The sequence below is a fragment of the Onthophagus taurus genome, chromosome 1 (genome assembly GCF_036711975.1).
Source record: "Onthophagus taurus isolate NC chromosome 1, IU_Otau_3.0, whole genome shotgun sequence".
Classification (NCBI taxonomy): domain Eukaryota; kingdom Metazoa; phylum Arthropoda; class Insecta; order Coleoptera; family Scarabaeidae; genus Onthophagus; species Onthophagus taurus.
In genome coordinates, this window is record NC_091966.1 from 41,981,826 (window position 1) to 42,004,350 (window position 22,525).

Consider the following 22,525-nt stretch of genomic DNA (forward strand, 5'->3'; position numbering starts at 1 on the left):
TGTAACTTTACTTTCGAATGCCGACAGGAAAAGAGCAAGCCACATCGATCATGGAGACTTACGAGCTTCGGCAGAACATATACAGGAAAGGGAAAAGTTTTGGAATAGAGTTTGCGTGTCTTTGGGAAAATGGCACACGTGAACTTTTTCGGTAGGCATCAATCATCGAACATGTTATGAATTTCATGCAATTTCCGTAAGTCCATATGAATTCAAAATTCTAAAACATAATAAATGTTTTATGCGTATAGATTATTATCTAAATCACGCGATCGCTCGGTTCGCGCCAGAGGGTTCCCTCTTAAAGAAAGAGGATGCCACACCGGTAACAATGGCTCGTTAGGAAATTACTATAGTGCGTGCATTCCAATCTTGCGGAATGAATAGGCCTTTATTGACCGGCTGTATGCGGGAACTGTGTATGTAGCGGACATTCCGCCGTTATTACAGTTAGTAAAAAAATTAATCTTTACCCCTCCCATTTAACAGTTAATACCGTTGTGTTAATTTATGATGATTATACACACCCAAAACATACAATAAGAATTTTTCAAAAATCACACTCACTTTATTACTTGATCTTGGTAATAAGCGATGAATACATCTTAAATTACAGCTAAGACTAAACTTAAAGTAAATGAGATAAGAAGAAACAGAATTGAGAATGGCTGATTATATTTAGCAGGATGCAATTTTCGAAGTTTGTGATCTGGGCATAGTATGGCTGCTAAGCTAAACCTGAAGAAACTCTCATGGTTCATCTGTCAAATTTGGAAAAGTAACCTAGACTCTTTCAAACTCAGAACTGGAATTAATTATTTTGATAAGAAAATACTATCGCAAAAGATTTAAAACTAAAGACTGATACACATCGAGCTCCATTATGATGATTATTGAATACAAATAATGTTTCAATAGATCTTGTTTGCATGCAATAAAATCTTGCATTCGCAACAGATAGTTTGAGTACGCTTTAGACAACTAGCATACAGCATATAGAATTGTATCTCCGTTTTGATAGTACAGGGAAGGAAAGAAGGAGAAATGATCATGAACTTGTTACGATCCATGATGAAGAAAAAAAAGGTAGAAGAACGACGACGAGAGTCTGGAGGTAAAGAGAGATGAGTGCAGTAGAAGAAATAGGGAAGAAGAGGCAGGAGCTAAAATCGCATATGGTGCCTGACGTAATGTGAAAATAATTCCGGGCGGTCTACATCCACATGCGAAAGAAATCAAGTTTCCAGAAGAACATCTTTTGAGGCTCCAACAGTAGACTGGGGTGCGTAAACGCATTTTCCCAAAAAAAGAAGGGTAGGGCTGGGTTGAATTGGGTTGGGTTGAGTTGAGTTGGATTGGGTTTGGTCGGGTTATGACGACATAATTGATATCCCAACTGTAGCCTTTCTAATAGCAATATCGCTTCGCTGGATGTTAATCAAGTCTGTATAGATATGATTCAGATATTGATCCTCTAAAGCTGGATTGCGGCCTTGTATTTACAGCTGAATATATTCTTGTTGGTAGTATTCTATTGAGGTTGGAGTATCGGTGTTGACCATAAGAGGCAGTAACATCTACGAGTTGATATTGATGAGAAGTATCCCTTTTTCTTCTTTTTCGAAAGCTCTGCGGCCAAAATCAAGATCATCTCCAGATCATCTCTGGCCACTTTGAGTCCCATGTTGCTCTTGGTTTACCAGTCGTGCTTCCTCCTGGTTGTCTCTCTGCGTTTCGAGGTATCCAAAGGTTTCTTTATTCGCCTGTATTGATTTTCCAAGGAAATGTTAATCAAAGCTGCGGTTAGATCGGCTCTGGTTCTTCTCATAACATATTCGAGTGATATGATAAAATGTATGGGTGCTAGTTCCTCTGCTTGTTTCAGTCACGAAGACTCTTTGAAGTTGCTTTAAGCCTGTCTAATTTGGATGGTGTATCGAGATCCTCCGTTATGGTATAGAGTTACTCGCTGGGGTTCTTAATCTGGAAAATCTTCGATGGTCGATGATTATTGGTCAATTTGATATATGTTTCATCAAATAGATTACCAACACATCCCAAGAATCTTTTTTAATCCAATCCAACCATTATTATACCGGGAATTTTATATAACTCGCCATATATGCAGTAACCAAAGTTACAAAACTACTGTGTACAGGGTGTCCAAATTTCGATGGGTTTGCAGGGTATCTCAATTATTATGAAAGTTAGAAAGTTGCGGCATCCGCGAACCTGAGCTACTTTTTTGGGAAACTTACAATGGCGCAAACCAAATTTTCATAACCCTCTTCGTTTTTGATATACAGGAAGTGTTTGAAATTTACGATTTTCAGACACCTCCTGTATCTCGGCTATCCGGAAACTTAATAAAAAAGTAAAAACGGGTTTTAATAGATTTTTTCACGTGGAATCCAATGGTGCACGTAGAATTTTTCTAGTCATCACGGTTTTTGAGTTATAAACACAACTCAAACACTGAATACTCAACTTCTAAAATATTTAACTCTTTATAACTCAAAAACCGTGATGACTAGAAAAATTCTACGTGCACCATTGGATTCTACGTGAAAAAATCTATTAGAACCCGCTTTTACGTTTCCGGATAATCGAGATACAGGAGGTGTCTGAAAATCGTAAATTTTGAAAGACTGCCTGTATATCAAAAACGAAGAGGGCTATGAAAATTTGGTTTGCGCCATTGTAAATTTCACAAAAAAGTAGCTTAGGTTCGTGAAAGCCGCAACTTTCTATCTTTCATAATAACTGAGATACCCAGCAAACCCATCGAAATTTGGACACCCTGTACTTGCACTGCCCCACATAAAATGTAACAAAGCTTAATAGTACAGGCATTGGGTAGTTTGGCAAAGGAAAAGTTTTGTTTGGAAAAAGGTGACGTCCTTATGACAAACCTGAATATTCGGCCGTCTTAAGAGATGCACAGCTAAACCCGAATGTTTCTAATTCTAGGTCTCGTGTTAGTTTTAACTAAACTAAGGTCTAGTGTTAATTATCGTCTGAAACTAGAACTAGAAAGCTTTGAGTTTAGCCGTACGTCTTCAGACAAAAAAATGTACAAAAGGTATCTAATGATTTCTCTAGAAGATAAAAAGTGTCCTGAAGCTTTCTAATGATTACCATAAATATCAAAAAGTGTTTAAAAAAATTCTGAATAATTCTAGAATCTCTCTAATGATTTCTATAGTAGTCAAAAAGTGTGTTTTGATTATCACAAGGTGTCTAAATACTTTCTGGATAATTATAAAGATTGCCAGAATATTTTAAAAGATGTACGAAAGGTATCTAATGATTTCTATAGTCGTCAAAAAGTGACCAGATGGTGTTTAATGATCTGTAGTATTTAAAATGTGTCTTCTAGCTTTCGAATGATTGTCATGATTATCAAAAGATGAACTAACACTATACCTAGAACTAGAATCATTTGGGTTTAGCCGCACGTCTCTAAAGACGGCTAAACCCGAATGATTCTAGTTCTAGGTCTAGTGTTAGTTCTAGTTTTACACTAGCACTGCTACTATGTAGAACTAACACCATACCTAGAACTAGAATCATTTGGGTTTAGCCGAACGTCTCTAAAGACGGCTAAACCCGAATGATTCTAGTTCTAGATCTAGTGTTAGTTCTAGTTTTACACTAGCACTGTTACTATGTCGAACTAACACTATACCTAGAACTAGAATCATTTGGGTTTAGCCGCACGTCTCTAAAGACGGCTAAACCCAAATGATTCTAGTTCTAGATATAGTGTTAGTTCTAGTTTTACACTTGCACTGGCACTAAACCTAACATTAGACCTAGAAACATTTGGGTTTAGCCGTACGTCTCTTAAGACGGCTAAACTCAAATGATTCTAGTTCTACTACATGTACAGGGTGATTCAAAAAACCGCTGACAGACTTCTAGGGCAGGTAATACATCAAAAATTAAGATAAAAAGTCTTCGCAAATGTCTCGTTGGCGAGATAGTTTTAATTGTTTCCGAATGATTCTAGTTCTAGGTCTAGCGCTACATAACAATTAATACTAGAACTAACACTAGGCCTAGAACTAGAAAGTTTCGGGTTTGAAGACGCACGGCTGTCTTCAAACTGAATATAGAATTGAATTTCCATCAAAATGAGTCTAAACTCGACTATTTTATCTTGTTTGGTTCACGAGACATTCGAATTTTAAGCTTTGATTATTATCAAAAATGGCGGATTATTACCATTAATACTTTTATCAGCTTTTATCATAACTTTTTTATTTTGTAATATAAATATATCGTGTTTGGTATCAAATTAAAGGAAATTTAATAATTAATTATCCAGTATAGAAGTGATAATAATAATAAACTAAGTGATTTTAATTAAAAAATTTTGAATTTGATTTTAAATTAAAATTAAATGTATCTAGTTCTAAATCTAGTGTTGGTTCTAGTTTTACACTAACACTGTTACTACGTAGAACTAACACTGTATCTAGAACTAGAATCATTTGGGTTTAGCCCCACGTCTCTAAAGACGGCTAAACCCGAATGATTCTAGTTTTACTATAGTGTTAGGTCTAGTTTTAACTTGCATTGTTACTAGAATTAATATTAGACCTAGACACTCTTGGATTTATTCGTATGTCTCTTAAGATGGCTTTGAGTATAGGCCACTTCAGTTAATTAATAGAAATTAATTTTAATTAATTTTTTTTTTATTAAGTAACTAAATTTAATAGTCATACCAATTTAACCTATTTCAGTATATACATGCACAATAAAATGTTCGTAAAAAGAATCGAGTAAATCCAAGCGTCTAAAAGTAAATAGCTCCGTCAGGTTAAATTATAGCTCCATTACAAGTTGTATCCTCGAGTGTAGATCCCTAGATTTGGAGACATTCGGAATCGGAGCAAATCGGAAAAGCTTCATTTGTAGAAGATCAATCGGAAGGATGCCAGATCACATTAGGATCCGCGCTCGCGTCCCTTAAAAAAATGTATGTGTATACGAAATTTTCGAGAAACACTTAACTTTAACGTAAATAAGAGGAGCCTTCCTTTATGAAAATTTTCAACGAAGGGGGTCAAATCGTTCGCTCGCTCCTCTTGCACGTGACAAGCGCTTACCGTCAGCACAGTGATATGCCCACATATCATCCACACTGCCGGGACATGGCGTAATCTCTGATACCGCGCCAGGCCGGGATCGGTATAATAAATCATAAGCATCTCTCTCCCAGTTTCCCCTACGATGCCGCCACCATCTATCAAACTGATGTGCAAAGACGGTTATCCCAACACCGTACCGCTGTATGGATCATTGCCTGAAGATACCAAAACTATCGTTTTTTCAACTCTTTGTGATGTGTTTTTAAGCAAAAATATCGATTGGTTTCTCGTTTCGACGATAAACGAGAATTGCGTAGTTTATGCAAAGTGGAAAACCTGGGGAACAGAGATAGTCCAATAAGAAGATGGATTGCTGTTTGGAGTTGCGTTCAAAAATTGGGGTGAAGTTACGAAGAACGAAAAATAAAAAAAAATAAAAAAATGATTACAAGAAAAGTTAATTCTTTTTTAGGATCCACCATTTTATTACAACAGAAATTGATTCCGGCTATTTTCAGAAAGAGGTGTACCAATGTATTGTATTATTTTGTGTGTCACGAAATAGCTCCCTCGCATCTCCCCTCTTAACCCTCGCGTCCCGAAAGCCTGGAGGCGACACCCGTTTTATATTCGCGAGGATAAGAATTGATATGAGATGTGAGAAAGTGCACGTGGTGGATATGCCAGACGCGAGATATGTATTTTTCTCCGCCCGGCGTGTCTGTATGGGGAGAGTAATGTGTTTTCGAAACGGTTGCCCCAGCGTAAAATAAATGTTTGCCAAGGAAAAATGTACAAGCGTGTGCTATATAGGTAAAGGTAGATATATTCTCTGTTGAATCAAAAATAAAGAAATTAATAATTGCCTCTAGACTGTATATTTTAAAAAATTTTACAAAAATTGATGACGTATTCTCATCTTGTATCAACGAGCCATCTTATTAATAATATTAGTCTTTTAGAAACCGGTATATTTTCGGTAATCTTTACCATCATTACCTAATTAACCTAAATCTAGTTATTTTTTTCACCCCCAGATTTAGGTTGGTCACTAAAAGTCACCAGATCTAGTAACTTTTCCAATACCAACCTATATCTAGTTACATTTTGCCCTCCAGATTTAAGTTGGTCACTTTCCCTATCTTATAACATTGGAGCGTGACGTCACATAATCCATAATTCTGTGCCAGAATTCTCATTACTATACTACTAGAGTACGTTGTGGCGTGCCTGCTTCAGATGCAATTTGCGTTGAAATCGATGCATCTTGATGGATTCGTGCTAATACATTTACTTCTGTATTGCATCCTTAGTTCGTTTACAAAAAGAATCATACTCGCTCATATTATCAGTCTATTAAAAGTAGGTACGATCAAAATATTATTCAAAATACTGTTCTGCAACTTGTATTGTATTTTTATAGCATAAAATGTAACACTCAATGATATCACGCTTTTCTTGATTAAAAAAAATTCATATTGTTTATAATTTACAAAACCTCACTCAACGTTAATTAGAAACTAAACGAAACATGCGTTTGCCTTAAGCTATCATAACCAAGCGTATCTATCAATTGTTTTCATAGCATACTACCTAAACAGTTTGCCAATTAAAAGAATAAATGGCTATAATTTATTTATTAGTAAAAATATCTATGTCAAGTAGTATATCATTAGAAGCGTTGAGAAAAGACCTATTTTATAAAGTCATGTCCAACCAGGGTTGCCACGTTACACACGTAGAATGTCGTGAGTCATGTCATAAAAAATCGTGAGAAATCGTGAGATGTTGAAATTTGTTTATAAATCAGTCCATTTTAATAATATGTGTTACATATAGGCATAGGATTCAAGTAAAATAGTTTAGACAACGTTTGTATATAAAAGTGATATAATTAAAAGGGAATAAAATATTACAGTTTAAGTAATTTGTTACATGTAACTAACAGAGAAATTTACAATAACCTACAATTCCAGTTGAAAATGCTATGATTTTACTTTGATTTTATTAACACTAATTATTATATTATTTTTGTAATAAAGTAATAAAATCGTGAGAAATACATGTCAAATCGTGAGATTAATGGTAATATCATGAGATCTCACGATAAATCGTGAGACCTGGCAACCTTGTGGCCAACTATGTTTCCATTAAAAAAATTATAAGTTTGTAGCATAACTCAAAAATTATTGCTTAAATAAAAAAATAGAGCTAGTATAGAGCTATAACATTCCAAGGCAACATATCCAATAAAATAAAACAGAGTTTAAAACAATATAATATAAATCTTAATTTCAAACCAAATAAAACATTAGAAAGAATGCTTATAAACAATAAGGACAAAATAAATAAACTGGACGACAATGGTGTGTACATACTAGAGTGCGACACTTGTAAAGCAGCGTACATTGGAGAAACAGGCAGAAGCCTTAGAAAAAGAATAAGAGAACATAAACACAAAAATAACTCCAACTTCGGAAATCACTTAACGTTTAACTCAAAACATGAATTTAACGAAGATAAAAATTCCAGAATCCTTCATCATATCAATAAAAGTTACTATTTAAAAATAATGGAAAACTATGAAATTAATAAATTCCTCAACAACTGCCCTGATGTAACATGCCTAAACGAACAAATTATACCTACAAGAAGACCACTATATACCTATCTCAAACAACCATACACACCTCCACGAAAACCTCCCGAACTCTAAAAATAGCTGCTCTCTCTGTACCATTATATTTTTCAGTGTATTTGATGTAGGGAGTTAATATGTTTATGTTATAATACCTCATTTTAACCTGTTGAAAATCAACCTATTCAAAACAAGAAAGTTTAAATTCAATACACGACAATCACATTTGACAGATTACCAACATTAAAATAGAAAATATACCATTGACAGTTTCAACATAACCTAAAATATAATAAAAAGTGATGTATAGTAGCACATGTTTAGAGATTAACATTTTAATAGTGAATTAATTCAGTAAAGTATCACATACATGTTTAGTTGTTCAAAAAACTGACGTAAGTTAAAATGTAAAATTATATAATAATAGAAAGTGTTGTAAAATTAATAACTTTAGGAACTCCTGAAGATGCTCCGAAAGGAGCGAAACCGGTAGAGTGATAATAAACACATTTCACCTTTAAGTGCAAAATTTGTTTAATTAAATAAAAAAAAACAGTTAGACTGTTTTATTAAACATGTAATACCTTACAAATTTTCGGTTTTTTCGAGATATCTGATTAGTCATGAATTTTATCCAAAAAACAAAAAGCTCATTAAATTGAGTTCATGAAACTGCAATTCGCCCTGTTTAATCGTCTCTCTATCTCCGCCAGTTTTCAAGATCTCTATACTAAACATGGAAAAAAACTCACCCTGTATAGAACTAACAGTATACCTAGAACTAGAATCATTTAATTTAGAGAGTTGAGATTCGATATTCATCGTAAGGATTTAAATTAAAATACCCTGGGGTTCTTTATACGACGAAAAATAGTTTATTAAAACTATAGTTAAAGCTGTAGCACCGATTTGCCAGTTTTAGGCGTACTTTTACCACCTCTTGATAAATTTAACCGATAGATAAATTGGTGCTCTTAGCCAATGAGAGCGCTTAAAACCGCTGTAACCATGGTAATTATCTATCGGTTAAATTTATCTGGAGGTGGTAAAAGTGGGCCTTAATAAACTATTTTTCGTCGTATAAAGAACCCCAGGGTATTTTAATTTAGAATCATTTAGGTTTAGCCGTACGTCTCTTAAAACAGCTAAACCCGAATGATTCTAGTTTCTGATCTAGCGCTGCATAACAATTAAAACTAGAACTAACACTAGTCCTAGAACTAGAAAGTTTAGGTGTGCGTTCTAGTTTTATATTAGCACTGTTACTATATAGAACTAGCACTATACCTAGAACTAGAATCATTTGGGTTTAGCCGCACGTCTCTAAAGACGGCTAAACCCAATTGATTCTAGTTCTAGGTATAGTGTCAGTTCTAGTTTTACACTTGCGTTGTCACTAGAACTAACATTAGAACTAGAATCAATTGGGTTTAGCCGTCTTTAGAGACGTGCGGCTAAACCCAAATGATTCTAGTTCCAGGTATAGTGTCAGTTCTAGTTTTACACTTGCACTGTCACTAGAACTAACATTAGAACTAGAAACATTTGGGTTTAGCCGTACGTGTCTTAAGACGGCTAAACCTGAATGATTCTAGTTCTAGCTATAGTGTTAGTGCTAGTTTTACACTTACACTGTCGCTAGAACTAATATTAGAACTAGAATCAATTGGGTTTAGCCGTCTTTAGAGACGTGCGGCTAAACCCAAATGATTCTAGTTCTAGGTATAGTGTCAGTTCTAGTTTACACTTGCACTGTCACTAGAACTAACATTAGAACTAGAATCAATTGGGTTTAGCCGTCTTTAGAGACGTGCGGCTAAACCCAAATGATTCTAGTTCTAGGTACAGTGTCAGTTCTAGTTTTACACTTGCACTGTCACTAGAACTAACATTAGAACTAGAAACATTTGGGTTTAGCCGTACGTGTCTTAAGACGGCTAAACCTGAATGATTCTAGTTCTAGCTATAGTGTTAGTGCTAGTTTTACACTTACACTGTCGCTAGAACTAATATTAGAACTAGAATCAATTGGGTTTAGCCGTCTTTAGAGACGTGCGGCTAAACCCAAATGATTCTAGTTCTAGGTATAGTGTCACTTCTAGTTTTACACTTGCACTGTCACTACAACTAACATTAGAACTAGAAACAATTGGGTTTAGCCGTACGTGTTTTAAGACGGCTAAACCTGAATGATTCTAGTTCCAGGTCTAGTGTTAGTTCTAGTTTTATATTAGCACTGTTACTATATAGAACTAACAGTACGTTCACACACATACTGTTTACAGGACCGTTTTTTGCGGATCCGATTTTATTTCTGCGAAGACGTATATATTTAAATGGGCGCGTTCAAATACATGACAGTATACCGGATCCAGTAAAAAACAATGATCCGTCAAAATGTGTCGTTTCGTTTTGTCAACAAAAACTGGACGTCGAAACAGTAAAAATACGAATCGGCGCTCGATATATTGGCGCCTTCACCTTCTTTTTGTGTAGTGAAAGATGATAGTACCAAAATAACACAAGAACATCCATTCTACGCGACTTTCGGTCGAATAATGATCGACCTCCCAATAGTGTGTGAATATAAATAATAGTCTGATCCTGTAAATACGGAACCGTTGTATTGTGTGTGAACATCACATCCAGTAGTGACGGATCGGAGAAAGAACGGTCCTGTAGTATCGGGCCGCTGTGTGAACGTACCATAACACTATACCTAGAACTAGACTCATTTGGGTTTAGCCACACGTCTCTAAAGACGGCTAAACCCAAATGATTCTAGTTCTAGGTATAGTGTTAGTTCTAGTTTTACACCTGCACTGTCACTAGAACTAACATTAGAACTAGAATCAATTGGGTTTAGCCGTCTTTAGAGACGTGCGGCTAAACCCAAATGATTCTAGTTCTAGGTATAGTGTTAGTTCTAGTTTTACACTTGCACTGTCACTAGAACTAACATTAGAACTAGAAACATTTGGGTTTAGCCGTACGTGTCGTAAGACGGCTAAACCCGAATGATTCTAGTTCTAGGTCTAGTGTTAGTTCTAGTTTTATATTAGTACTGTTACTATATAGAACTAACACTATACCTAAAACTAGAATCATTTGGGTTTAGCTGCACGTCTATAAAGACGGCTAAACCCAATTGATTCTAGTTCTAGGTATAGTGTTAGTTCTAGTTTTACACTTGCACTGTCACTAGAACTAGAAACATTTGAGTTTGATTCTAGTTCTTGGTCCAGCGCTGCATAACAATTAAAATTAGAACTAACACTATACTTATAGGAAAACTAGCATATAGTATTTAGTAGCGATATATATTTTTTTCCGCCCGGCGTGTCTGTATGGGGAGAGTAATATGTTTTCAAAAAGGTTGCCCCAGCGTGCCAAGGTTTGCCAAGGAAAAATGTACAAACATGTGCTATATCTATAGATAAAAGTAGATATATTCGCTTTGAATCAAAAATAAATAAATTAATAATTGCCTCTAGACTGTATATTTTAAAAAATTTTACAAAAATTGATGACAATACGACCTTGCATCAACGACCCACCTTATTAATATTATTATTATTAGTCTTTTAGAAAGCGGTATATTTTCGGTTATCTTTTAGGGATTTCTTGCTCGAGTATCTTCGCTTATTTCTATAGCTTGAGTGTACTCTACGCATTTTCACTAAATCAGCGTCGCTTCCGGTCAATTTCCTTTTACTGGACGCTCCCATTTTATCATTACCTTTTTTATTAACACCTTTTTTCTCATTCCAATAACTGTAATATTGGGCATAAGCCAAATAAATCCAAAAAACTAATCCCACGCATCTGCATACGGATAAAGGTGCTCTTCCCTCGTATGGCATAATTCAAATTTTCGAATCACCAAAAGACATTTGATATTGACAGTTGTTGGCACATGACATTGCGTACGGCATACTTTGTTCAATGTTACAAAACGGGACAATTAATTTTCCGATCGTTTTTACCGTCTCCATCACCTCTTGTATTTGTGATCGCGAATTTGCCGCCAACTAATAACTGGTTGGAGCAAAAATTCGTCTTCATTGTCACTGTAACTATCCTCTGTTGACGATATTGACGGCGGATCTTTTGGAAGGTTGATCCAATTATGCTAAACAATAACATACTTAAAAAATAAAGCACAGTGAGAAAAGAGTAGCAACAAACCAAAGAATTCCTATTTTTACGTTTTTCCCTACGTCTTTGATCTTGAACACTTTCGTAATATTTTCTTCTATTTCTACTAAGACTTCGCGAACTAGAACGTAATTTTCTATCTTTTTCGCGCGCCCTTTTATCTTTGCGTTTATCAACGTTATCCTTTTTAGGACTTTTACTTTTCGTTCGTCGTCTTTTCTCTTCGCGCTCAGTTTCGTCGCCACCTTCAATGTCCGAATCGGTTGTTCTTTTAGATACTGGTTTGTATTTAATGCCTTTTCTCGCTTTGTGCGTTGGATCGTGCGATTTTGAGCGTCTCCTATATTTATGCGGCTCTTTCTTATCCGTTTCAGTATCAGTCCCAGACAAATCACTTTTATTACCCTTTCTCCAAGACGAACGTTTTTTAGGTTTTTCTGAGTCCGTTTCGCTAGGTGATCGATCACGTTTTGGTTTGTGAAACCATTTTTTCTTAGGGCTTGGTGATTCGGCACTTTTACTTCTTCTTTTTCTATTTTCCGTATCTGAATCGCTCGGGGAGTGTGAACGAAGTTTTCTTCTTGGTGGTTTATCGTCTGTTTCGCCTTCTGTGGTGCTAGGTGATCGACTTTTTCGTTTGAAAGGGTTTCTTCTTGATCGGCTTGAATCGCTGGGGGAAACATCGCTTGTACTTGGAGTACGACCGCGGCGACCAAGTTTATTTCTTCCAGCTTTTTTATATCCGCTTGGAGCATCTTCTGAGTGATCACTCGTTTGCTTTGATGCGTGGGTTCTATCGCCTGCTTTTGAAGTTTCTGTACCTGTATCTTTTGTGTTTTTTCCCTTTTTAGGAACATCATCAAACGCAACATGTTCCCCACTCTTCTTCATAGTCAAAACTCCTCTACTTGTTTTACCTAGTTGCTCATTGTCATCAGGACCTGAAGCTTTTGATTTCTTTTCCTTCTTTTCACTTTTTAAAGCTTTTGGTTGTGGCGAAGGGGAACTTTCATCAGCTCCCAGACCATCAACCGCTTTTTTATCTAACCTACCCTTTTTCTTATCATCATCAGATTTATCCCCCAATCCCTTCTTATCCGGATGTTCATCATCCTTTACCCCAACAGGAACTGGAGGCGCTTTACGTCTTTTTTCTTTAGGCGTTTCCGGCTGCGTTTGACTTGGTTGATCCTTTTGTGGACCTCTCTTATACCAAGTTCGCTCAGCCGGTAATTTATCAACATCCTCTGTGGTACTATCATCAGTAGGTTTACTTGGTGCACGTCGTTTACGAGATTTACGACTTGGTGCATCCGGTAATTTCATATCAGATTTATGCCTTGATTGTTTCTCTCTAGAAACTTTTGGACTTATCAAAGATTTGAGATGTTCTTGCATTTTTGGCCCTATAAGGCCTTCTTTGTAATATTTATCATCTTCAGCAAGTACAGATACATCAACCTCAGGTTGCTCATCAGTTTCATCGTCTTTTTTGTGATGTTTCCGAGGCTTTTCCATTTCTACATCATCAAAAAGCACTGCATGGGATGGTTTTTGAACATCAGCGTCGCGTTTAGCAGGTTTTGTTTTTGGTTCTTTTGGAACCTTATGTTTTGAAGGCTTCTCCTCTTGAGCAAGTGGTTCTCCTTCAACGGGAGGTCTAATATGTTTCTTTCTTGGTTTTATTTCAGGTTTTCCTTCCTCTTTAGGCGATTTTGATCTTGATCGCTTTTCTTTCGGCGATTTTGATCTTTCTTCTTTTGGAGATTTAGATCTTTTTTCTTTCGGCGATCTTGATCGCTTCTCTTTTGGAGATTTAGATCTTTCTTCTTTTGGAGATTTAGATCTTTTTTCTTTCGGCGATTTAGATCTTTTTTCTTTCGGCACCTTTGATTTTTTTCCTTTTCGTAAATTCTTATACCACGCATCATCCGCAGCAATCGCATTCTTTTCATCTGCATCATCGGAGCTACTATAATCCTCCACACTTTTTGCAGCTTTAGGAGATATCTTCTCAATTTGTCCTTCAGAAACTCTATGAACCGGCTTTTTAGACTTCGAAGGAGTCTTCTCCGCTTCTTTATGTTTCTTGTGCTTCTTTTCCCGTTTTTCACCTTCACTTTCACTCGGAACATCTTTTTCTTTTTTCGGTTTCTTTTCCTTCTTCTTTTTATCAATGTGTCCTTCGCTTGTAGTTTTTGCTTCGCGTGGTTTCTTTCGTCTCTTTGCTTCGGGATGTTTAGTATACCAAGATAAATCATCGCTTGAGTCACCCAATTCCGAAGTGGTGGAAACGGCACGTTTTACGGGTGGGCGTTTGTTTTTAGCTTCTTGGATTTCTTCTGATGGTGGTTTTGGTGCTCTTCTTTTCTTGGATGGTTTTGCTTCTGATTTTGTACCATCAGTGTCGGTTGTGGGTTCTTTTTCTTTCTTTGGTTTCTTCTCTTTTACTTTGGGTTTTTTATCCTCACCATCACTTGCCGTACCTTTATCGTGTAACTTCTTTGGTTTTTTAACAGTTTTTTCACCAGAATGAGATTTTTTTGGTTTTTTCCGTTTCATATCGGGATGTTTAAGATACCAAGATAAATCATCATCTGAATCAACCGTTTCACTTTCCTCAGAACGAGTACGTTTCGGCACCCGTTTCTTCTCATCTTGAATTTCATCAGGCGCCCTTTTAATTTCCGATTTTTTATGAACTTTTTCTGGTTTTGGTTCTTTTTCTGCTTTTGGTTCTTTTTCTCCTTTTGGTATTTTTTCTACTTTTGGTATTTTTTCTGCTTTTAATTCTTTTTCTTTCTTCCCTTTCTTCTCTTTATCACTATCACTAGCCGTTTCTTTTTTCCCCTTCTTTTCTTTTGGAGCTTCAGGCATTTTCGGAACCTTTTCCTTCTTCTCCTTTTTCCCAGGTCTCTTTGCCTCGGGATGTTTAAGATACCAAGATAAATCATCATCCGAATCAGCCGTTTCACTTCCTTCTGAATGAACGCGTTTCGGCGCACGTTTCTTCTCATCTTGCACTTCTTCAGGTGCACTTTTAATTTCGGGCTTTGAACGAACCTTCGTTGATTTAGGTTCTTTTTCCTTCTTAACTTTTTTCTCTTTTTCAGTATCACTCGATGTTTCTTTTTCCTTTTTCGGCTTTTTCTCCTTAGGCGTTTTAGGTATTTTCTCCTTTTTTCCAGGTCTCTTTGCCTCTGGGTGTTTAAGATACCAACCCAAATCATCACTTGAATCTAATTCGCTGTCAATGGAAACGTGACGACGTGGTGTCCGTTTAGTTTTCTCCCCTTGAACTTCATCAGGTGCTGATTTTCTTGAATCTGATTTTGGAATTACTTTTTCGGGTTTTGGTTCTTTCTCTTTCTTTGTTGTGTCACTGTCACTTCGAGACTGTTTTTCTTTTTTAGGTTTTTTCTCTTTTTCAGAATCACTTTTTTCGGAATCTTTTTTCGGCTTTTGCTCTTTCTCGCGTATTTTTGAATGAGATCTTTTTGATCTTTTAGGTCTCTTAAATTCGGGATGTCTTCGATACCACGAGTCTGACATATCACTTTCAGAGATGTCACTATCAGAGGCGGTGTGGCTACGAGGACGCTTACTTTTCTCTGATTGGATTTCTTCCTCAGCAGCTTTTCTGCGTTCTGGTTTCTTAATTTCTTTTGGCGCCTTTTCCTTCTTCACTGCAGTATCAACAGGCGATTTTTCTGATTTCGCCGTTTTGCTTGAATCTTCAAGCGGTTTTGATTTTTTCTCCTTTGGCACCTTCTCTTTGTGCTCTCTCTTCCTTGGTCTTTTAAACTCCGGATGTCTCCTATACCAAGATGAATCATGACTCGAATCACTGTCAGAGGAAGTTTCATGAGTACGAGCACGTTTAGGCTTTACAGCTTCAATTTCACTATAACTTTTTGGTAATTTTTTGCCATCACCAATTTTATCTTTTGGAGCCTCCTTCACTTTTTCTGGTTTAAGTACCGGGATTTTAGAGGGTTTCGCCGTCTTGACCGGTTCTTTCCGTTCTTTAATAGGGCCTGTTCTAGGCGGTTTAGATTCTTTCGAAGACTTCTTATATAACGGCTCACTCCTAGTTTGTGGCAACTCTTCTTTTGTAGACGAAGCAGCTTCAACAACACCATCCGTAGTTGGATGAGTAATTTGCTTACTTCGTTGCTCATCTATTTGCTTTGGTGCCAAAATTGTTTTTACAGATTTTGATTCCACATCCTGTACAATTCAAAAAAAATTTTTTTTAAATTATTTAATAAGCAAAAACATTTTATTACTTTTGCTGGTAATGATTTAGACACTGGTTTCTCTTTAGCCACTGGTTTTTCTTTAGGTTTCTCTTCAACCGCTTCCAATGGTACCGATTTAGAAGCATCACTAGTTGTTGTAGCTGCGCTTTTAACTTCCTTCGATTTCTTTTCCTTATAAAATAAGAAAATTGGATGGAATCGCATTTAAATAAAATAAATAATTACTACCGTGCTTTTCGGTTTCGACATAGGAATTTTAGACGGTGCTTTAACTGGTTTTTCAGTTTCCGTCGTTGCACTTTTCACGGGTTTCTCCTTCTTTGGTTTTGCTACAAAATCAGAGGCAACTTGAGAAACCTCATCACGAGGTTTCGCAACCGGAGTTGTTGTTGCTGCACTTTTAGTTTCTTTCTTTTCTGGTTCTAGATGTGCTGATGTAATTGCACTTTTCGTTTCGGGTGTCTTTTTATCCTTTAATTTCAAAAATATATTTAAGTATAAAAACATACTTAAAAATAAAGTAATATACCTTTTCGGCTTTTGCTTTTGGCTCAGTTTCTACATGTTTAATTGGAGGGGGTTTCGGAGTTTCATGAGTTGTTGTAGTTGCACTCTTCTTCTCCGGCATCGCCTCTTTTTTAGGTTCATCCTTAACAATTGGTTTTTGCTCATGAGTCGTCGTTGTTGCACTCTTTTTCTCCGGCATCACCTCCTTTTTAGGTTCATCCTTAACAATTGGTTTTTGCTCATGAGTCGCCGTTGTTGCACTCTTTTTCTCCGGCATCATCTCCTTTTTAGGCTCCTCCTTAACAATTGGTTTTTGCTCATGAGTCGTCGTCGTTGCACTCTTTTTCTCCAGTATCACCTCCTTTTTAGGCTCCTCCTTAACAATTGGTTTTTGCTCAGGAGTCGTCGTTGTTGCACTCTTCTTCTCCGGCATTACCTGTTTTTTAGGCTCCTCCTTAACAATTGGTTTTTGCTCATGAGTCGTCGTCGTTGCACTCTTTTTTTCTGGCATCACCTCCTTTTTAGGCTCCTCCTTAACGATTGGCTTTTCCTTCGGTGGTTCAACTTTAGGTTTCGGTGTGATAGTCTGAGGTGTTACTTTAGGAGGTTCCTCTTTGACAACTTGCTTATGTGGTACTGGAACTGCAGGAGGTGCAACCGGAGTTGCAACAGCTGCAGTTTCAGCAGATTTCTTTTCCTACAAAAATTACCGATCATTCTGACACTCCAACAATTAAAACTAAAGTAAGATTTAGTCAAATTTATCATTAACCTTTAAATCAGGTGGTGTTTTCTTAACTTCTGGTTGTGCAGAAACTTTTGATATTGAAGAAGAGGGTTTAGGTACCTACAATAAACTTTCTTAGCCACAAAAACTCAAATAAAACAAAAATGATAACCTGATGCGTTTCTTTTGGTTTCTCCGCTTTTTCTTCTTTTTTCGGCGTAATCGGTTCCGATTTAACCACTCTAGGTTCTTGAGCTGGTGATGGAGCTAATTTTATCGGTGCTTTTGCAGGTGTTAATATTTCATCGGAAGCTTTTGTAGTGGCGATATCTTTAGGTCTAAAGTCCGATGCAGTTTGCGCAACCTCATCTTTACCTTTCTTTTTGGGTTCTGATTTAAGAGTGGGTAACTCCCCACTTGGTACCTTACCCATCGGGACTTTTTGTCGTGGTGCAGCCACAGTACCAGGAGTAGGTGCGTGTTCTTCACTTACCGGGACGCTATGTGGCGTTGCTGCTTCCTCAGCGAATTTGATTTTGCTAGGGGGTTTATCACCTTTTCGAATTGATTGGGTGGGAGATGGTGGTGCGTTTAATTGTGCTTTTCCTTCAAGTTTCTATCAAATAATTTAATCTAAGTAAAAGATTAAAATCTTAATTAAAAAATTAACCTGAGTTGGAGCAGGTTTCGGTGGTTGTGAAGCAGGTTTTGGTGGTTGTGAAGCAGGTTTTGGTGGTGATGGGGCAAGTTTCGGTGGATGAGGAGCTTGTTCCTTCCTCATAGGAGGCATTATTGTAGCTTTATCTTTAGCAGCAAAAGGAGCTTGAGTCCCTTTATCAAACGATCCTCTCGGGCTCGATCTTTTCCCTGCCACAGCTGCAAAATCAGATGGTCGCCTTAATTTCGTTCCTGATTCACCTCTTCGCCTCGGTGGTCTTCGTTGTGGCTTCCGCCCATCCTCGCTACCGTAACCTGAACTATCTTGATCTTGATCTTCGTCATCGGATGGACCTTCACCTTCTTGCATTCGTGTCCCTCTTGCGCGGACACCTTTCTTTCTGACACTTTTCGGTTTAGGTCTCCTTCGCGTAACCGGCATCCCGTTAGGGTCGATCTCATCGATGTCTTCGTACGAAGCCATGTCCTCGTTCCAAAAATTAAAGTATTGCATGATCGCGAAAGTTGACCACACGAAAATGGCCAAACATTTTTCTACTGATAGTTGGCGATTGGCCGCACTCTCCATGGAACAGTCTTCACACTGAAAATTTTGAGCGGAATTTTCCGCATACCTTACAACAAGTTTTTACATGCCCATGTTGAAGAAAGGCATGTGTGTCTAAAATTCTATTTTGTTTATTTTTTGACGTTCAAGTTGCTTTGGTGACTAATTGATTGAATTAAAAATGCAGGTTTTGATCACAAATTTATTTATTACATTCCGAGACATAAAGCTCAATTGAATTTAGTATTATTTTAGAGATAATTGGGAGCTAGGCCGGGTTTAGCAGCCAATTACTTCGAAAATTAATTAATCTCGTAGATGTGTTATGATGACGCAGCCATGATCATTCAATAACAAATCGTAGAAATTCTACTTTTTCAACAATCGAGCTTTTTTGAGCAACATTTGTTTTTATTAATTTTTATAATATGTTTGACGGGACGTACTGGACACTTTTAACTCTAGCTTTGGACCCACTTAACGTTTTTAACGGACCTGTTTTTTGTATGGAATCTCTGCGCACTTTAGTTCCCACCATAACCACTTTCTCCACTTCTGAGGGCTGTGATATTAAATCGTTCCCTTTGTGTTGATCTCTTTGACCGTTCCAAAACCAGTAATACTGCACAAAAGCCAAATACGTCCAAATGATAATAATCGATGAACGTACTACGCTTAATTCAGACATAAGAATTCATTTCATGTTGATTTTAAAGCATTTTTTTGATTTAAATTCACAGAAAATTTTGATAGATTTTTTTTGTTGTGACTTGTTGTGACTGTTTGTGACAATTGTGAAGTTTGAGGGTTATAGTATAGTAAACACCCCCTCCATCGGTCTCTACACAACCATTTTTCATAGTCGCGGACTATCAAGTTTTAAACTTTACCTCGTCTCTTAGAAATATATTTATGATGTAACTTTTCCCGACAACTGAATAAGAAGAAATTTCCCCCAGAGCCCAGCTTCCTGCCGAGGGCGGCATCTTATCTCGCCACGGAACGAGAAAAGGAATATTCTGTATATACGTATATATGTGACAACCGGCCCGGAGAACCCCCCGCGTTTCGTATTTTCGTATACGAATGTATCTGGTGGTAAGACGTTAGATAACCACGACGGTCGTTGCTACGGTAACAGAAAACGGATGTCTTCTAAATCACACCCCTCGCACTATACAAACGGTATTTTTGAGTCAATAGAGATGGCTTTCGATTCAATAATTGTGGGTCGAATTCGTAGTGAGGGTGACCGATATATAAACGTCCGAAATTGACGGGAGGGTGTTGGAAGTTTGGCCAATCATCGATCGGAAACGGCGGAGCCATCGCCCAATTTCGGTAATAGGATGTCTGAAAATGATGTATTGTGCCTCCACGAGGGTGGCGGTCACCCCCCGAGCGGCGGCTTCTTTGCCCGATCGGCGGAAATAATGTCAAAATATGAAGGCTTGTGCACTTCGTTTGATGTCTCCTACCTCAAAGGAAATAACAGAAGAAGAAAAAGGACAGCTCGAAAGGTCGCATTGACAATCCTAGGGTTGTTAAAAAATACGTATGCGTGCTGTCACGACCGTACAATGTTTCCTACCTTCTTTCTATTCACGACATCCCCTTCCTTTTGTTACCAAAGGAATCAGGAAGCACAAAATAATACAAAAATATATCGAAGCAAATTAACGAAGTATAAGATTAAATATCTTTGCGTCAAAGAAGACAATATTTTTTTTTATATTAAGAAAAATGTATGATTGTATGACCTGGTGAAGATATCACAATTATTAGTTATAAAACCGGTTTTATATGATATTGTAATAGTTATTTATATTACAAGTGGGCTAAAAACATAATTACTGTACGAGTGCGAAGAATTGCACGACGAGGTCGTAGACCGAGTCGTGTAATCACACGAGTACTGTAATTATGCTTTAGCCCACGTGTGATATACAGCATTTTATCTACGACTGCTAAAAATTCCTAAAAAATCAATTTCTTTAAAAAAGTCTATTTGACATTTATAAAAATATTTTGAAATGATTGTTGACGATTTTGAATAGTCAGTTTCAACAACATGTTTACTTATCTGGAATAAGTGTTTCGAAATGTAAAAACAACAATTTTGTTTCTCTGTAAGTAGACAGCACTTTTTCTTTTGTATTGTTGCTCGTTTCAATAAATTAAGTCTGTTCTAATTAGGCTAAAAATGCGTTACGTAATGAAACCAGTGCGGTAATGAACTTCATTACGTAACTCAAATCACCTCAAATGAGTGCGGTAATGATGAGTTATCCAAGCAGTCGTAGATAAATAAATATTATTGAAATGCCTCAATATGTATTAATATATTTATATTAAATATTTGTGAAAAATTTATAAATGTTTTGTAAATTTCTGATTGAGTCCAACCACTGTTTATTAATTCTTTGTAGTTTACTCACAATCATATAAATTGATTTAACGAAATTTACGTTCCGAAAACAACTTTGTGACATTGTCTATGTCACAAAAAATGTAACTCATTGTCAGAAAATAATTTATGCATTCTTTTTAGGAGCATTCCCCTGACGATGAATATGATAGTGGAGAACTTCAAGGCTTTTATAGGAGATGAAAATTAGGTAAGTTAATCCCAAAATTAGCGTATTTTAGTGTTATGTAGGGTGGTAAGTTACTAATCTTATTTGGTCGTTACTAGCATGTGTTTGAAATACATAGAATTTCTGACAACTACTAACTTGAGCAGATCTTCTCATCTCTTTATCCCTAAAATTTAAAAAACTTGAAAAACTTCTCAAATACACTTAACTTTTTTATTCTATTATCAACGTTGGATGGTTTATACTCATCGTGATGAACGGTGGTGAAATCGCGATGCCAGGAAGACTCGAACGGAATTACTGACATATCATATATGAGAAAGAGTTAGGCTGATAAATCCCCAAGTCGCTGTGTAAACTAACAGATTAATCGATCAATACTGTCGATTTTTGGACAAAACATTGCTTTCTGATGATATTGAAGAGTTCAAAAGAATGATTTATGGGATCAATATCATATCTATCTCTTCACCACCAAAGAATAGTTGTTGTGTGACTTATACATGATTCTCTTAGACGCCGCAATAGTAGGAAAGATCATGAAGCATCGAAACATGAATTTTGCTTTATACCGGGAATTTCTTATAACTCGCAATAAAATGCAATATAGCTTAATAGTACAGGCATTGGGTAATTTTGCATGGAAAAAAAGACTTAGAACTAGAAACTTTCTAAGATTGTAGTTCTAGGTGTTGCGGTAGTTCTAGAGATAGAGTTAGTGTAAAACTAAAACTAACACTAGACATAGAACTAGAAACATTCGGGTTTAGCCGCACGTCTCTAAAGACGGCTAAACCCGAATGATTCTAGTTCTAAGTTTTGTGTTAGTTCTAGTGACAGTGCTAGTATAAAACTAGAACTAACACTAGACCAAGAACTAGAAAGTATCGGGTTTAGCCATGCGTCTTCAGACTGATAAAGAATTGAATTTCCTTCAAAATGAGTCCAAACTCGACTATTTTATCTTGTTTGGTTCACGAGGTATTCGAATTTTAATGTTGGATTATTATCAAAGATGGCGGATTATTACCATTTAATTTTTTATCACAAATTATTATTTCATTAAAAGTTTTTGCATTCGATTTTAAATTAAAATCAATTTCGTTTTAATTTATAATGATTCAAACAAACAATTTTTTATTTTGAATTATTAAGGAAAAGATAATAAAAAATAATAAAAAGTTGGGTTGGGTTAATGTTTATTATGATTGGTTTAGATTTAAATTTCCTTCAAAATGAGCACAAATTCGATTATTTCGTCTTGTTTTGTTCTCGAGATATTCGAATTTTAAAGTTTTGTTATTATCAAAGA

General features: G+C 36.4%; 1 protein-coding gene and 2 long non-coding RNA genes across 3 annotated transcripts in view; 1 reads left to right on the top strand and 2 right to left on the bottom strand.

Moving 5' to 3' along the window:
• The window catches only part of LOC139432642 (uncharacterized), an 87,185-nt gene that overhangs the window by 39,712 nt on the left and 24,948 nt on the right, over positions 1-22,525 (top strand). Inside the window, exon 2 of the long non-coding RNA XR_011642388.1 lies at positions 21,168-21,234. This is a non-coding gene — a long non-coding RNA (uncharacterized lncRNA). The remainder of the gene's footprint in view (positions 1-21,167; positions 21,235-22,525) is intronic.
• Positions 1-22,525, bottom strand: part of LOC111419020 (uncharacterized) — a 191,864-nt gene that overhangs the window by 16,099 nt on the left and 153,240 nt on the right. The gene's annotated exons all lie outside the window — the stretch shown is intronic.
• On the bottom strand, positions 11,457-19,055 carry LOC111419019 (axoneme-associated protein mst101(2)-like). Its single transcript, XM_023051758.2, has 8 exons — positions 18,062-19,055; positions 17,564-18,007; positions 17,437-17,511; positions 16,687-17,361; positions 16,386-16,628; positions 16,185-16,328; positions 11,926-16,125; positions 11,457-11,869 (listed from the first exon to the last, which is right to left on the bottom strand). The coding sequence occupies exons 1-8, from the start codon at positions 18,635-18,637 to the stop codon at positions 11,732-11,734; spliced, it is 6,495 nt and encodes a 2,164-aa protein (XP_022907526.2). The 5' UTR covers positions 18,638-19,055; the 3' UTR covers positions 11,457-11,731.

Bases quoted from the DNA above. Each gene is read 5' to 3' on its own strand.
- LOC111419019 (XM_023051758.2), bottom strand. From the start codon at position 18,637: ATGGAGAGTGCGGCCAATCGCCAACTATCAGTAGAAAAATGTTTGGCC. The intron at 17,362-17,436 runs GTTAATGATAAA...TAATTTTTGTAG, and splicing joins AAACACCACCTGATTTAAAG to GAAAAGAAATCTGCTGAAAC. The intron at 16,126-16,184 runs GTAATAAAATGT...TGAATTGTACAG, and splicing joins CTAAATCATTACCAGCAAAA to GATGTGGAATCAAAATCTGT.